Here is a 16901-nt window from a genome sequence, read left to right on the forward strand (position 1 = left end):
GGAGGCTTAGCTGCAGCCCAGTGCTCGCCTAAGTTTGAGAAATCCTACCGAGTGGAGAGTCTGCCTCCCACTCGGGGGCTTAGCTGCAGTCCAGTACTCGCCTAAGTGTAAAATTCATCCCGATCCGCAAGGACGACAAGGTGCAGGTCGACTGATATCTTCCCCTTCGGAGCTACGGCACAAATACAATGTGCGCTGTTTAAAATCCTACCGAGTGGAGAGCGAACCTCCCACTCGGGGACTTAGCTGCAGTCCAGTACTCGCCTAAGTATTCAAAATCCTACCGAGTGGAGAGCAAACCTCCCACTCGGGGGCTTAGCTGCAGTCCAGTACTCGCCTAAGTATTAAAAATCCTACCGAGTGGAGAGCGAACCTCCCACTCGGGGGCTTAGCTGCAGTCCAGTACTCGCCTAAGTATTAAAAATCCTACCGAGTGGAGAGCGAACCTCCCACTCGGGGGCTTAGCTGCAGTCCAGTACTCGCCTAAGTATTAAAAATCCTACCGAGTGGAGAGCGACTCCCTCACTCGGGGGCTTAGCTGCAGTCCAGTACTCGCCTAAGTATTAAAAATCCTACCGAGTCGAGAGCGACCCTCTCACTCGGAGGCTTAGCTGCAGCCCAGTGCTCGCCTAAGTGTTTAAAATCCTACCGAGTGGTGAGTCTGCCTCTCACTCGGAGGCTTAGCTGCAGTCCAGCACTCGCCTAAGTGTTTAAAATCCTACCGAGTGGTGAGTCTGCCTCTCACTCAGAGGCTTAGCTTCAGTCCAGCACTCGCCTAAGTACGAAAATCGTTCCGACCCGCAAGGACTGCAAGGTGCAGGTCGACTGCTACCTTCTCCTCTGGGCTTCGCACAAATACACCGTGTGCTCTGCAAGGACGACAAGGCGCAGGTCGACTACTACCTTCTCCTTCAAGCTACGGCACAGATACAATGTGCGCTTCATCCTGACCCGCAAGGACGCAAGTCGACTACAATCTGTGCTCCAACCTGCAAGAGTACGTCCCAAGCACTGAAATATACTCCGAGTGGAGAACAAGGTTCGCTCGAAGACAAATGCAGGCATATTCAACGGTAAAGCCAAGTTCAGATAGCACCCTACGGGCCCAGAAGTGCTCAGGCATCAAGCCTGCTAAAGTTTATCGGTTGCAGAAACCACTCGGCATTCCGAGGCAAATTTAAGGTATCAAGCATAGAAGTTTTTTACTCCTCGGGTGGAGGACTGGAAGGCGCGACAAATTGGTCCAGGTCGATTCCATCTGCAATCCGAGTGGCAACAGCGATGAAGGTCTCCATGAAAGACTGGAAGTCATGCTTCTTGGTATTAGCCACCTTGAGGGACGCCAGCTTTTCCTCTCGTGCATCCTTGCAGTGGACACGGACCAGAGACAGAGCAACATCGGCACCGCACCTGGCAGAAGACTTCTTCCATTCTTGCACTCGACCTGGGACTTCATTCAGTCGAGTCATTAGAGACTCGAGGTCGTTCTGAAGCGTCTCCCTTGGCCAGAGTGTCGTGTCGATTCGCGACGCTGTAGCCTTCAGTCGAGCCAGATAGTCCACCACACCAGCGACGTGAGACTCCAGTCGAAGCACATTCATGGCAGTTTCATCCTTCACAAGAGAGTTGATGGGATCCAAGCCTGTCTCCACTCGACTGGTCTCTTCTTCAAAGTTTTGGCAGAATTCTGTAAACACAACCCAAAGATAAGCCAGCAGTTCTATGATAAGGCAGTGATTACAAGTCAGTCGGGCAGAAGAGATTACCCTCAAGCATGATGTACAACTTCTTGGGGAGCCCTCCGAGATAAGCCTCCAGATCATTCTTCTTCCCCACCAGCTCGCTAGCCTTGTCACTCAGAGCCAACTTGTCATTCTTTAGTCGGCTGGCTTCTCTATTGTCCACGTCGAGGGCAGCTTTCAGACTGGCGTTCTCTTCTTCAAGTTTGCCGACTGAAGCAGGCTTCTCCTCCGCAAGCTTCGTTTTAACCAAAGCAGCCTTCTGCGCCTCAGCAAGTTCCTGGTCCTTCTTGTTCAGAGCCACCTTCGTTTTTTCTGCAAAATGACAAGGAAGTCAGAATCAATAATGGGCAGAAGGACGAAATCAGTCGTCAAATTCTCACCAATCGTACCTGTTGCCTCGTCCTTCGCCTTCTGAAAGTTCTCCTGAACGAGCTTCAAGTCAAGGTCGAGCTGGATATGTTTCCTTTCCAACTCAGTATAACGAGCCACGAGCTCGCAAGATTTCTGCAAAGAGTCAATCGACATATATCAAAGAGAGGTTGCTTCCGAGTGACTAAGAGAAAAACAGTAACGTTTCTAAGACTACAGTCGAATCACAATATTCAACAGTAGTCTCGGGGACTACACCCAGTGGGTGCACTCAGCGTGCCCCCACTAAGTTCTACCGACTTGATCCGATTAGTCGACCGAAAAGAACAAAGAGATTATGGTCTCATCAAAAAGAGAGAGAGAGAGAGAGAGAGAATTCTTCAGACTACAGTCGACTACCAGCAGTCCACCATCGTCTCGGGGACTACACCCAGTGGGTGCACTCAGCGTGCCCCCACCGGTTCTAATATTCCACTCGACATGGTCCGACCAGACCGAGTGAAGAAATTTCAACTACAAAGACTATAGTCGACTGCTAGCAGTCCACCATAGTCTCGGGGACTACACCCAGTGGGTGCACTCAGCGTGCCCCCACCAGTCTACAAATTCAATCGACACACCCAGTGGGTGTACAGACACGAAGATTTTCGGAAAGAAAGACTTCAGATAACATATCCTAACAGAACAGGCGGTTACCAACTAACCTGGACATTGCTTTGAAGGGCTGAGCTTGCATCGTACGCCGCTTGGCTGGCTTCCCGGATCGCCTTCACCTGCTCCATCATAATCCCCGCCTAGCGTATAGCCTCCTTAGCAGCGCCCGCCTGGTCCTCTGGGACGTGGTGTGTGGCGAAAAGGGAGGGCGGTTCAGCAGTCGGCGACGAAGGCCGGGCACTCGTCTGCGGCACAGCGAAGGTCACAGAATGCCGAGCGATGTCGCCACCTTCTTGAACCAGTACCTCAGGTGCTGATGCAGTCCGAGTGGCCTTGCCAGCCAGGGCCTTTCTATTCTTCCTCGCCCTCAGGGGCACCTCGTCATCGTCATCAGGGAGATCAATGACGTGACGAGGAGCTGCAAGATAAATCCAGAGTTGGAAACGAAGATCCAATCGACCAAAAGCGAAAATTACAAGAGAACATACCAGGGTTGGAGGTGACAGTATCTTCCATTTCTTGGTCGCTGTCCTTGGCGGAGGTCTCGGAGGTAGCAGCACTGCAGATTTCAGAAACCAGTCGGTTAGTCGATGAGTCGACCGGAAGTTCGCTCGAGCTGAACAAGGAAACACAAATCCTGCTGTTACCCGGAGATGGTGGGAATGGCCATTTTCATCTTGGGCAAGGCCTTCGGCGGCTTGGATGACTCCGCCCGCGGATGCTTCGGCGCCGGAGAGGCCGTCCGAGGGCGCTTTGTCGATGGCACAATGGGCGCAACCGCTTTGCCGCGCTCCCTCGCGGGGTCGTGGGCGAGCTTGGATCGCCTTTCCGTGCGAGGAGGATCGACTTCCATTTCGTCCTCCTCCTTGCTGGAGCCGTCTTCAACCTCTTCCCCCTCGCCGTCAGATTGCCACTCCTCCTCCTCACTTTCACCTCCACTCGCCTCTCCCTCGTCGGCTTGTTCCTGCGCCCTGTTGGGCATCGAGTACATCTCAGTCGTGGCCTAGAAGACAGCAAACAAGACAAAAGTCAGTCAGTTGATTTCAAGTAGACAAAATGGAAAAAGCAGAATCACAGTCGGAAGTGAAGAATTGGACCTTCTCAACTTCATACGATTGGTCGAGTGGAACGACCCTCCTGGCTCCTCGGGGGTTGTCCTTGTTCCCCGTAATGCTTCCCATCCACCGCTCCAGCGTGGCGTCGTTGATCTTCTCCGGGTGGATCCGAGTGGTGTCCTCAGTTCCAGAATATATCCACATAGGATGATCTCGAAATTGGAGCGGCTGGATGCGCCACCGGAGGAAGACCTCCAGGAGGTCCATACCAGTCACCCCGTCACGGATGAGTTGCACGACACGCTCGACCAGCACCCTCACCTGGACCTTCTCCTCTGGGACCACCTTCAAAGAGGAGGGCTTCCTCACTCGTTCCATGGAAAAGGGAGGGAGCCCAGTCGACTGCCATGGCGTCGGCTGGTCCTTGCAGTAAAACCAAGTCGACTGCCACCCATAGACGGAGTCGGGCAAAACCATGATCGGAAAAGAACTTTTCCCTCTCAACTGGATCCCAAGACCCCCACACATCTGAATCACATGTGTCCTCTCGTCACTCGGATTTGCCTTCTTCACCGTCTGGGAGCGACAGGTGAAGATGTGTTTAAAGAGACCTCAGTGAGGCCGGCACCCCAAGAAGCACTCGCACAAAGACACGTAAGCGGTGAGATACACTATGGTGTTGGGCGTGAAGTGGTGGAGTTGTGCCCCAAAGAAATTCAGAAACCCTCGGAAGAAAGGGTGGGGCGGCAAAGAGAACCCACGGTCGACGTGGGTGGCCAGAAGAACGCACTCACCCTCCTGAGGCTGCGGCTCTGACTCCCTCCCCGGGAGCCGCGCCGATCCATGGGGGATCGGCCCTCCGTCAGCCAGGTCGCCGAGATCCGCTTGACTAATTGTCGAGCGGATCCAGTCGCCCTGGATCCAGCCCGGCGGCAGGCCGGTCCTCGATGAAGAGCCACTCCGACTGGTTCCCCTCCCCTTCGCCTTCGCCGTCGCTTTCTTTGCTCGCTCCAGGGCCTCCGTCTTCTCCTTCACCATCGTCACCGGCGAAGCACGCAAGAAGCAGCGGCGCCGAGGCAGAAGCAAACGCGGCGGAGAAATCTGGAGAAGAGAGGGGGAAATGAAGGCGCACTGTTGAAAAAACCCCGTCCGGCGCTTTATATAAGGTTGCTTCCGAGTGGCTGACATGTAGGCCCGGACGATCCTGTCAAATCCCGTAACAGTCGCGCGCGCGATACGTGGCGAAAAAGGCGGTGCGGAGACCGAGGCGTCCCTGCCTTATCCCGTCCGATTGCTGCGGCTACGCCCCGTCCCGCGCGCTTCCCAAAATTCGAATCCCGCAAAATCCGCGGGTTGCAGAACAACTCGTCAGACAGAAGATCTCCTCCACCCTGTCACTCGGAGCTCTCCAAGCGAAGACTTCACTCGACAGATACAAAGAATGGATCAAGGCGACTGAAAAAGAAGTTAGTGCCGTCACCTAAAAAGTTCATTGATCCAAGACAAGACATGCTCATAGCACAAGAAATGGGTCGGAAGAATTCTCAACTCCTTCCCCACTCAAACCTCGATCCATTCGGGGGCTAATGATGAAGCTATGTACCTAGGGTAGGGTCATGGACCTGTCTAAACTACCCTACACAAGGACATCTCTAGAAGAAACTACCTGTCAGTCGACCTAGAGGTGATCCACTCGACAGACTCTAGGACACTCGACCATGAAGATAACCACTCGACCATGAAGCTAACCACTCGACGGCCAGGAGATCTAGTCACTCTGCACGCAACGGTCTGTCATTAAGTAGCCTTTATAGTCTTCATAGCATTTTATGTGGGCGTTACCAGTAACCCCCGGTCTTAATGTACTTTAAACCCTGCATAACTGAGGGCTGGAGGGGTCTGGCGAACTCTATATAAGCCACCCCCTCCTCAGTGTAAAGGGTTCGCACCCCTGTAACTCATACACATATAATCCAGTCGACCGCCTCCGGACTCCGAGACGTAGGGCTGTTACTTCCTCCGAAAAGAGGCTAAACTCGTAAATCTCTTGCGTATACAACTGCTCCATAGCTAGAATCTTGCCTCTCCATTAGTACCCCTACATTACTGTCAGACTTAGAACCACGACATTCACCAACCGCCAGTGAAGGACAGTACCGGCCTTGCCAGTCCGTCTGTTTTGTGTACCGCGGCCGTGGTTTGCCCTGCGTCCAGCCCCGCTAATGGAGCTGGACGGACGAGATGATCGAGCGGCGGCGCGCGTCACCACGGCCGTACGTACGCGCGGGCTAGCTCTAGCATGGACACGGGCGGCAACCGGTTGGGAGCGCTAGCTGTAGACTTGTCCAGTTGTCCTCGGTCGGGCTCGGTGATGAGTTGTTTTTGCGGGTGGGTCTGCTGCATACTCTACTTCTTAAGCAGTGACATGCTTCGTCTTTTCCGGGACAAGCTGGTGACTTGTTTTGGCTGCCCAGAAGTATAGAATGCCTGCCTTTTAGGGCTGACAGGTATGCCATCACAAGAGGTCAAGAACGTACAGAACCACACATGCATGCAAATGCAATGATGGAAAGGCTCCTCGTCCGTGATTATTTTGAAAAATCATGAGAACAGACTCTACGTTGCGTTTTTGTATACAGACATATGTGACCACTAGAGATACAAAAACTTCCCTGACCTTTGTCTTCGAAAAGATTACGTGAGGTTTTCCACAAATAAATAAATTACTTACATGAGGAAAAAAAAAACTAAATTCAACAATGAATGGTGACAAAAAGTGATGCGAGGTTGAAGGTTTTTTCACAGCTCCCAGGTGAAATTGAACCCTTCTTTAAGAATTTTCATAGGGAAATGTTGCGTGCCGGCTGTTCGGTCTAGTCTTTGGCTGGTCGCCCGCGGCACGCGCCTTGACTCGTGGCCCCGCACCACTACCTCTCCTAATCTCCTAATCACACCAGTACCTTTCCCATTATTATCCTCAGCCGCATCTCTTTCTTCGTCAAATCTCTCTCGTCATGGGAGCCCTCTCGAGCTCGAATCCTCCTCTCTCCCTCCACTCCTCCTATCCTTGCAGCTGCCCAACCGCGCATCCCCCCTCCCCCCTCCCCTGGATCGCGTGCTTGTGACGATGGTGGCCGGTGACGCTCTCGAGTTTCTCTCTTTGATGGCAACGCTTGGCCCTGATCCCTGACGACCATACCTCATCGGAGATGGGCACGACAAAGCGTTGTGCGAAGGGTGATGTTGGAACCAGCATCTGATTTTGCTGCAACGGCTAGCAACCGGACATCCTAGCTGCTGCAACCGGCGACAGTGCTAGCTCCCACCAGGTGGCGGCTTCATTCGTTTTTCGCTGCAACCCGGTCAGCCCAGTGCCGCAACCGGCAACGACGACAACTACCACCTCCGGTAACGGCCATTTTTGTTGGTAAAGCTTCAACCTCTGGCTAGATTTTTTGCTGGAACCATTGTTTGGAGATGATACAAGCATGGGCAATTTTTGCTGGAACCATGTTCTTTTTTTGCTAGAACTAGTCATAATTTTTTCTACCACCTTGTTTTGATTTTGCTGGAACCAGCCTAAAAATTGCTACCACCGCCTTTCAATTTTGCTGGAACTGGCAAACTTTTCTGCTTCAACTGAGTACTGGAGATTTTTCTGCTGCGACCAACGGGGGTTCCAGCGAAACCCGGGGACGAGATCTAGCGTGGAGCGGTAGGGGCGGTGCGGTGTGGCGACCGGCGGGCAGCGGGAGAGTGCGGTGTGTGCACCCACGCCAGATGCGAAAGGCGAGGGGGGTTGCGCGAGGAAGAAGGACCTTTTGGGGGTGAACGATTTTTTTTCTAGATCCGACGACGAGACGACTATCATCTGACGGCCTGCGCGTGGCCGGCCCAAATTTGGGCCGGCGCGCCGCGCCTATCAGCCTCCATTTTTATAACCCTTTTTTCACTTGGTTTTCATGGAATATTCTCTCTTGCCAACCCCCCGTTTGCGGGCGGCGTGAACAACCCTGTGTCCCGCACCTCATGCAGAACTCCTCTTCAGGCCTTGTACAATGCAAGGTGCTTAGGGGAGGTGTTTAAAGAAATAAATCTGGCTTTCCTTAAGCACCGGTACTTATTATACAGGATAGACGCTTAACTAAATGTCTCTCCTGTAGAAATAGGCACCGATGCTTCAGAAAAACTCGGTTTATTTTTCTAAGCACCTCTCTAAGCATCTTTCATTGTACAAGATCTCACCGTAGCCACCTTGTCATACGCCAGCCTTGGTCCGAGCTAGCTAGGTATTGGCCCCTTCCTAATCCCTAGCTAGCGACCATCAGCCTCCGCGGTGTTTGAGCAACATGGCCACGGAGATGTAGTGCGGGGGCTGATGCTCTCCGTAGATTGTTAAATCCACAACCGGCTCCCTCACTTTCTCTCCTTACAACTGGATTTTCACACACAACGTCTTCAACCCTTGACTAGAGTGTCGTCTCATCTACATTTTCATCTTGCGGTTGTTCATTAAGTAGGTTAAGAATTTTAGAAATATAATTGACCAAGAATTTCAGAAATTTTGGCGGTTACCGCAATTATCTTTTACCTCAAAATTTTGAATTGGATCCAAACCAAATTCACACTCTGTAAAGATACTCCAATAGTCAGAGAAAATTAGTAAAGAAAGAGATATTTCAATAAGATCTGAAATATTTTTCCTACCAAATTCTAAATCCTCATGAACCCCGGCGGCTTTCGTAAGATGCACGCCAAATGTGATGTGATATTTTCAGAAGAGTTACAAATAGATCAGCTGGTTCACCAATCATTGATGGTTCGAGAAGGAACCGCTAAACTAGTACTCCCTCCGTTTCTTTTTACTCCGCGTATAAGTTTTGGTCAAAGTCAAACTACACAAAATTTGACCAAATTTATATTAAAAAATACGAACATCTACAATACTTAAACTATATAATATGAAAATACATTTCATGGTGCATCTGAAAATGTTGATTTCATATTGTGAATGTTGATATTTTTTAATACAAAGTTAGTCGAACTATGCAAAGCTTGACTTTGACTGAACCTTATATGCAGACTAAAAAGAAACGGAGGAAGTACTGTACATTACATGCAATAGTGCCTACAATTACTATCGGAAAATAGAGTTCACTCTTGCGCTATTAGTTAATTATATCTCCTAACTCAAAAGTTAATTATGTCTCCGTGTGATCTTATTTATCTTACCAAACACACTGGCTTGAATATTTGACATTTTTCCTTCTAAAGGTAAAGGATCATTTGGCATTCATGTTACATATATATAGATACACAGTACATTGCTACCGCAAGAGAAAAGGACACGGTATATTGGACAAAAGTGGTCTGTAGAGCATAAAGAGCAAATGTAGTACTCCTCCATTCAAGATGTTTTGAATATCAATATGGACTATATACAGACTGAAATGAGTAAACAAACACACTAAAACGTGTCTACATACATTTGATTTTAAAAACAAGTTGAAACATCTTATAGTAGTGAAACGAGGGAGTAACTTTTAGCAAAGCATGTGCGTTCCTCGATATTTATACTATGCACATGCATCGTCGAATTCCTAACCGTTTGTTTGTATGTATTCAGCAAGCATCATGAAAAAAAAAATGACACCGGAGGTTCTCGGTTTCTCACCATCTTAAACCGCAACTTGTCCTAGACACATGTCAGCGGTCACCAACCTCTGCCCGCTTGAAGCTCAAAAAAAAAAAAACTCTGCCCGCTTGTGTGTGCGCGCGCGTGTCTTTTTCTTTTTTTGCAAAAGTCTGCTCGCCTGTGTTTGAATTGCCGCAAGGCTGCTCGCGCGGAGTGGATTAGTGCTTTTTCCCATCGCGATCCGTGGAAATGTTATTTTCTTTCTGTTGGGAGATTGATCTTATGCTTTTAGCCAGTCTAAACATGTGGAAGAGCCCACCACCTATCAGGGTAGGTTGCACAGACAGGGTTTTGACCTATGGGTCCCTGCCTTGCCATCAGACTGTTCTACAAGAACACGTTGAGCTTGTATCTTTCTTTCTTTTTTCCATAAAACGGAACTGAAAATGATCTTTCCGCCTCTCGATGCTGACATGCTGTTCAACTTGAGAAACAGTAACCGACATGCTTATAGGTGCCCTATATTGGCCGTTTCACAGATATACATACAGAAGCCAAGAGAGTATACACCACAAGGTCTCTTAGTCATCCTTCATATCAGATTTGGACTAAGTTACTTACAGTTACATACAGGTCAGGTCCACCGGCCCTTCTTCTGGGTATAAATAACATTATAAACGAATCACCGGACGGTAGGTCAAATATAGTTACTGATCACCAGGTATGTCATCGGTGTCTGCTGCTGTATCCCGGCCAAGATCTTTGTCTGGTTGGTTAGGGGAGCTAACCTCTTGCATATACGACTCCGCAAATTCTAGCATTTCTCGAACTTCCTTCTTTAACTGCAATATTTTAAAACACAATTACCTTAATCACGACATGCAGAGACTAGAGACTGAATTATGAGGGATTTGTATTTGCATCTCGACATGCAAGACTTTTTGCATCTGAAGTTCTGAACCCATGCTCCTATGTGCTACAACAAGCAAGCAAGCAAAAGGATGACCCATCTGAAGTTCTGAAGACTTTTTGATTTTTTCCCCTCCCATCTCCCACCGGTTTTTCTGAAAACCACCTCAACTGCCCCACATCTTACTGGCTTACCATACAAAATCAATTTTCTTGGTGACCCAAGTGTTGATTCAATCAACAGACAGTCCATTCTATTTGTAGTCACTACTCCCTCCGTTCCTAAATATAAGCTGTTGGGGGAGTGTAAACTGAACTCCCCCAGCGACTTATATTTCGGAACAGAGGTAATAGAATATTTATGCCCCTTTGCAAACAACCAAAGATATCTACATTTTTAATGTCAAAATCAATCTGATCAAATCCAGATTGCAGTGTATCTGGAGCCAAGAGTTGCTGTCTTATCTATTTCACTAGCATATTACTACTAAGTTTGTAGACAAGTTAGATTAAATTCCCATCGGCAGATTATCATCAAACCAGAGGTGAATATTAGATAAATCCATACCTCGTCCACAGCGCCACTCTTTATTTTAGACTGCATTATGCACCATTTCTTGAAATGTGCACCTGAAAAGCACAGTAACCACCATATCCATCAAATTACAAATTTTCATTTGCCGTTTAAACTGAGCAGACATTGTAACATAAAGTACTATAAGAGAACACAAGTTACACATGGAGATCAGAAGAAAACACTAACCAGCACTTATGTTAACACTGCACAAACTAGAATCGATAGTTTTCACAGACCATCTACAGTGTACCTGAAAAGTAGAACATCGGTTAATCATATTACCACATCATAGTTGCGATTTCATTGCAATGAAAAGAACATATAAATGTATCTGTCACAGAGACTAACTGAACATGAAGTACCTCAAAAAAGGAACCAAATGGAACATCATGTACTTGTTGCACAGTCTCAAATACCTAACAAGTATCCAGTGAGAAATTAGTATTATTTATAATCTAAAGTACTCCCTCTGTCCCATAATATAAGAGTACAATGGTTGTGATGACATCTTATATTATGGGACAGATGGAGTAGTATATAACATAATGTAATACTATGATTCAAGAAAGATTTCCCATCATATTGGGATGTTCACTTTTGCACTTAAGACATACCAGATCGGTTTTGTTAGCTGAAAGAACCATATGCTGCCACTCTGTCATTGCTGAATATGGAGGGCACATCGGACTGTGGCATATGGATTTACAGTTAAGTTCCCTCACCTGACCATCATACTCGTCTGCAACATGCCACTGGCCCAGCTGCGAGAAGAGACATTTCTAGTCAGCAATAATTCATGACTGAAAGAGCTGGTACTCTGCTGGATACTTACGTTGATATCTTTATCCTGACGAGCTGTCCTATATTCTGTTATGTAACTTGAGTCATCACTTAATAGATTATCAAAAAACTGTTCTGCAGTGCACGGGAATGTTCCCTGGGATGAGATTGAATTAAATAATTAGTTTTGTTATCAACTGCAAAATCATGGAAGATACAGTTAGCCATCATTACATTAAATACAGAGACTAGAACTTCTTCTTTGACAAAAGGTTGTAGTTGCCCTGTTAAATCAGCACAATCTTCTGGAACATTTATCTCCTTGCTGCTATTTTTTCTTGAGCTACTGAGTGCGCGCAATGCAGATTGAGCACGTTCCTATAATCCAAAAACCAAATATATTAAAAACTATCATCAATTCAGACAAGCAGTTTATGGAGATCACAATCATGTAAACCAAAGCCTACCATGAACAGCAAAACAAGCAGAAAGCACGCTTCAAAACTAGTGCACCAACAGTAAGATTGCCGATACACAACAGCAACATGCATCCTATATTTAAATTCTTACTTAAAAATATGTACAAAAGGGCGGTTTGTCACTACCTGTTTCTCAGCCTCTATCATTGCATGGAAGTTCTTCACAGCTCGTTGCAATGCTCTAAATGTGTGGTTTCTGTTCCAAAACGATGCAAATTTGTACCTAACCCTTCCTGCAAAAATTGTATAAGAAAAGGTGACATAAAGCAAATGACGAAACCTCCCATCTTATATAGATTACCATTTCCAGTTCTTTTGCCAGCCTCCAGAAATTGTGTGAATATTGTAGTACAAAATTTTGGTTATCAGTGCCCTCTTAGTCTGTTTTCTAGCATAAATGCATAATCAATAGCTCCATCCACATTTCTTAAGTTTGCAACTAATTTTGCATCAAGATAAATCTACAGCTCAATTCATGGTGGAATCTTGCAATCTGCACTCACAAAACTAAAATCCACATCAAGTCATGGACTAATAAGTAGTAATACCAAACATGTTGATGCTGCTGAGAAAAAGAAGCAGGCATCAAGATCCAAAAGGTGGAACTGGAAGGGAGCAGAAAACTACGTAGTCAAACTGAAAAATAGAGAAAACCACATTATGTATATAGTATGTACCTAGTTTAGCTGGATAGCCATAATGAAATTAGAAGGCGTCATGATTTATAGTGCCAGACAACAGGATGAGATTTGACAATTGAGTATTGCAAATCAGTGAAAGGGCTTTAAGTTTGCAGCATTATCCATGTTTAGTGCCAGAGGAAGAATCAAGAAAGATGCAAAAGCTTGGTGTGACTATGCAAGATTGTGAGTGTTAAATCCTACCATCAGGGCATCCTAAGGGAGGAACTCCATGTCCTCCAGCTCCCGTTCGAAGAAATATCGTAATTGCTGGATTAATAACTGCATGCTGGCTTCTTCTTATCTGCTTGTAAAAAAAGGGACAGAAGTGATCATTACATTTTTTCAAAAGAAAATGGTGCAGTATATTACAAAAAGAAGTACGGCAAGGCTCACCTCATCAATATCTCTCAAAGGGAGCATAACCTTCATACATAAGAAAAACATGTTATCAGTCACACAATGTACCACAGCCAATGTAAGCAAATGGATATGTTTCTAAGACAAGCTTTCTAGCTTAACAAAGCTAAACTTTCTGCAGCTCATAGGATTGTAAACTTATCCAACCGAATCTAGATGGCATCGGAATACATACAGAAAATGCTATTGTTGACCAGGATTGGTAGCTTCAGTGATTCAGATTTATGAGGCAAACTGACGTATAGCAGCCAGTGGGGAAATTACATTTCTATCAAGCTGGAATTCAACAGATTTTTTTCTACTGATCGTGGTACTGGCAGCTGTAACAGTCAAATATGGTACCGGATTCCTGCTAGTGTGGCCAGAAATACCACTAAGAACAATAGACGTAAATCTTGCTCAGCAAGTACACTGGAATCAATTTTTTCTAGAATGATTACAGACAAGTATATTAAACAACATATTTAGCACATCAACTATGGAAATACTGGAACAAAAAAAGTCATTCAGGTCTTATATTCGAATCACGATTAATTATTAGACGGCAGTCTATCTTGCGATAGCATTTTATCGGATCATAATCAACAGGATAAGGTCATATAATTAGTACTCCCTCTGTAAACAAATATAAGACGTTTTAGATCGCTAAAGTACTCCCTCCGGTGCATATCACTAAAGCTGCGACAAGCAATATGGACCGGAGGGAGTACTTTAGCGATCTAAAACGTCTTATATTTGTTTACAGAGGGGGTACCATTTAAGAACCACAGGACAAAAGGATACGGTCATCAACATTAGAAGAAAACGACAAGATCAGTATTTCTTCATTAACTCTGTTATCCTATTGTTTCCTCATTTACAATGTTATCCAACAAATAATCAACACGACACTAGAAAATGAATCTTTCCAGACAAGCATGGAAAATATTAAGTGAACATAACGAACCAAGTAAATCCACCAATCAAAGGATGCAACTGAAAAATACTGAATGTGAGCGTACCTTAATCTGCTTAGAGAAGACATTTGAATGGAAGCAAATGTGCCATGAAGACAAATACATGCGACCGTGGTATAGAAATGACCTCTCAAGTGCACATGAATAGCTGTGTTCAACAACCTGGATGACAAAGAAAGCAAGAAACAGTTAGCTCTTGCAAGTTGGAAACAGTGGTAGCACACCTATGCATTAATCTATTTAATTAGTAGTAGCAGCAGTAGGTACTTACCTCATCTGGAGGGAGCCCAAAAATTGTCTGCAAATGACCTGGCTTTTGGTGAACTACAGTAGGGCCTTGTTTGTCTAAGGAAATCCTTCTACGAGCATCAGCCTCGGCAGTGTTGTTTAGAGCCCTAAAGCACACCAAAAATGAAGTGTCAGAAAATTACTGACAAGACCATGTTTTAGTTTTCTTGTGTTGTCCAAAAGGACAAGTAAAAATAGTGAAGCAAGTGACTGCAACATGCCAAAGCTGTTGAAATATGCAAATTTTCGCATCTAAATAATTTTAAAAAAACTTCAGAGCATATTAATAATAGATGAGATATTTACCTGGAGGAACTCTCATGAACCTTGATTGCCTTAATATGGAGACAAACCTAACAAAACAAAAAAAATTATATGATAACTGGAAGAAATAATCATTCTGATAAACCAAGTTGCTCCATAGAAACCAATTACCTGACCTGATGAGCTGTCAAGTGTATACCAAACTGGTCCACTCTGCCCCTCAGACTCGACTGGAACAGTAACAGAACCAAGTGTTGTGCTCTTCCATACAATATCCCAATCATATATTTTCACCTGTATCTGCGATAGTGTACCGGACAAATGTGTGAGTGTATCTTTGACGAAGTACCATCGATAACAACAATCGAAAAGACTTCTTGCGATCGATATGACTGTTCTTAAGGAGGGTCTCCAAGAAAATATTGCAAGAAATGGATTTCTTAAGGAAAGTGCTGGTAATAACCTTTACAGGAAGAGAGTCAACAACAAAATTGAATTCCTCTCCCCACATTGGGTTTCTTGAGCCAGGAACCATGGAGCTGTAAGGTGTAAGAGATGAAACAAAGGGGATAAGTAGAGTACTATAAAATTACCTACTTGACTCCAAAATTCTATTAAGCAGAATAAAATTATCTAATATTAGAAGGAGTGTTTATTTGAAATTGTTTCCGTCAACCCCCTTCCACCATTGCTTTTCCTACAGAAACTTTATGTTGTAACGTGGATGAGTTACATCAGTCTACCTAAGACCCCAACCCCTTTCTCTCCTTCATGGGATTTATGGCAATCCTGATAGCAACCACATTCATTCATCTCCAAATTATCTCTATCTGCAATTTAGATCTATAAACTGAACTTCTCCTGCACCGAATCACTCCTATACACCGATTGGTAGTTGTCTAAACTGAGCCACCTCCCATCTGTCGTCTAGTGATCCAGTGAGTAGCAACAATTCATCATTTAACTTGGTTTTACTGTGCCCTTAAAAGGACAGCATTAGCCTGCAGCAGAACCTTTTGGGCAACAAGTTCGATTGGCTGTTGGGTGAACCTTTTGGGCAACCTAGTTTATTCGACACACATATAGTTATATGTACAGGTCAACAAATGAAATGCTGTTACAATCCTCTCCTCCATACTTCAATTCAATCAGTTAATGTTTTTCCCTAAAAAAGCGGTTTATTGAGTACTGTGCAGCCTAAATTCCAGGAGACAAGGTCATTTTCCAACGGAAAACCTTTGATGAGTCATATGACTGTGTGATGGCCATTGCTAAGTTTTTAGTCAGAAATGTATCAGGAACAGAGTTCTTCCTAAACCAATATAATACAGTCTGACAGTGCCGTAACCATAATGCAGAGGCCGGGGGTAAAACCTCCATTTCGAAAGGAAAAAAAATGCTGTAAACATGTGCCAAATCATCCAAACTAACTAGAATCGACAGCATTGCAGAAGAGAATGTACATATAAATACTGAACCGAACCTGAAACGCTTCTCTTCGCCGCAGGTGATGAGTGCATAAGGGTCCGAGGTCCCATTCAAGTTCGCGGCGATCAAATTCTTCGCGGCTAGCAGCTCCAGCTGTTACAGGCACGCGCCCAAGTCACACGACCGCTCACAGAGTCAATCACAATCAGGGGGGCGCAACAAAATCAGAGACAAGGGGCTGATCAGCCGGTCACCTTCACCACGTACGCCGACGGCCCGGTGGAGCCTCCCTTGTACTGAGCAGCAATCCCGGGAAAGCCAACACAAAAACGCTCGCGACGTTAGCACGGGTGATCGTTCGTCGGCGCATGCCGTAACCGCCCCAAAATTTCCCCACTGACAGGCCCACGCAACCGCCGGTGCTTGCTTACCTTGTCGGCGCCGTCGAGGTCCCGCGCGAGGGCGAGGTCGTCGGCGCCCGCGGGCGGGGGCCGCGGGCCGAGGAGCTCGTAGGCGGCGTAGAGCGCGACGATGAGCATGGCCGCGGCGCAGGTGACCTCGATCTCCCAGCACGTGGGCAGGAGGAACCCGAGCGCCGCCGCCGCCTGCGGCGACATGCCGCCGACCCTCCGCGAGACCGACGCCGACGGAGGGGGTCTAGGGTT

The 16901-nt window shown here is 46.3% G+C and overlaps 1 protein-coding gene across 1 annotated transcript; it reads right to left on the reverse strand.

Annotated features, from left to right (window-relative positions):
* Positions 1-9940: 9940 nt before the first annotated feature.
* LOC119311165 (BAG-associated GRAM protein 1-like) lies at positions 9941-16886 on the reverse strand. Its single transcript, XM_037586800.1, has 18 exons — positions 16668-16886; positions 16491-16532; positions 16292-16389; positions 15272-15347; positions 14980-15108; positions 14851-14897; positions 14528-14651; positions 14302-14418; positions 13277-13306; positions 13085-13184; positions 12327-12433; positions 11956-12099; positions 11774-11878; positions 11556-11702; positions 11304-11357; positions 11128-11191; positions 10933-10994; positions 9941-10297 (listed from the first exon to the last, which is right to left on the reverse strand). Exons 1-18 carry the CDS (start codon positions 16851-16853, stop codon positions 10163-10165), a joined length of 1767 nt encoding a protein of 588 aa, XP_037442697.1. The 5' UTR covers positions 16854-16886; the 3' UTR covers positions 9941-10162.
* Positions 16887-16901: the final 15 nt, after the last annotated feature.

The sequence above is a fragment of the Triticum dicoccoides genome, chromosome 5B, assembly GCF_002162155.2.
Source record: "Triticum dicoccoides isolate Atlit2015 ecotype Zavitan chromosome 5B, WEW_v2.0, whole genome shotgun sequence".
Classification (NCBI taxonomy): Eukaryota; Viridiplantae; Streptophyta; class Magnoliopsida; order Poales; family Poaceae; genus Triticum; species Triticum dicoccoides.

Bases quoted from the DNA above. Each gene is read 5' to 3' on its own strand.
- LOC119311165 (XM_037586800.1), bottom strand. From the start codon at position 16,853: ATGTCGCCGCAGGCGGCGGCGGCGCTCGGGTTCCTCCTGCCCACGTGC. The intron at 12,434-13,084 runs GTAGGATTTAAC...CAATTTTTGCAG, and splicing joins TCCCTTAGGATGCCCTGATG to GAAGGGTTAGGTACAAATTT. The intron at 11,703-11,773 runs GTAAGTATCCAG...CTCTTCTCGCAG, and splicing joins GTCAGGATAAAGATATCAAC to CTGGGCCAGTGGCATGTTGC.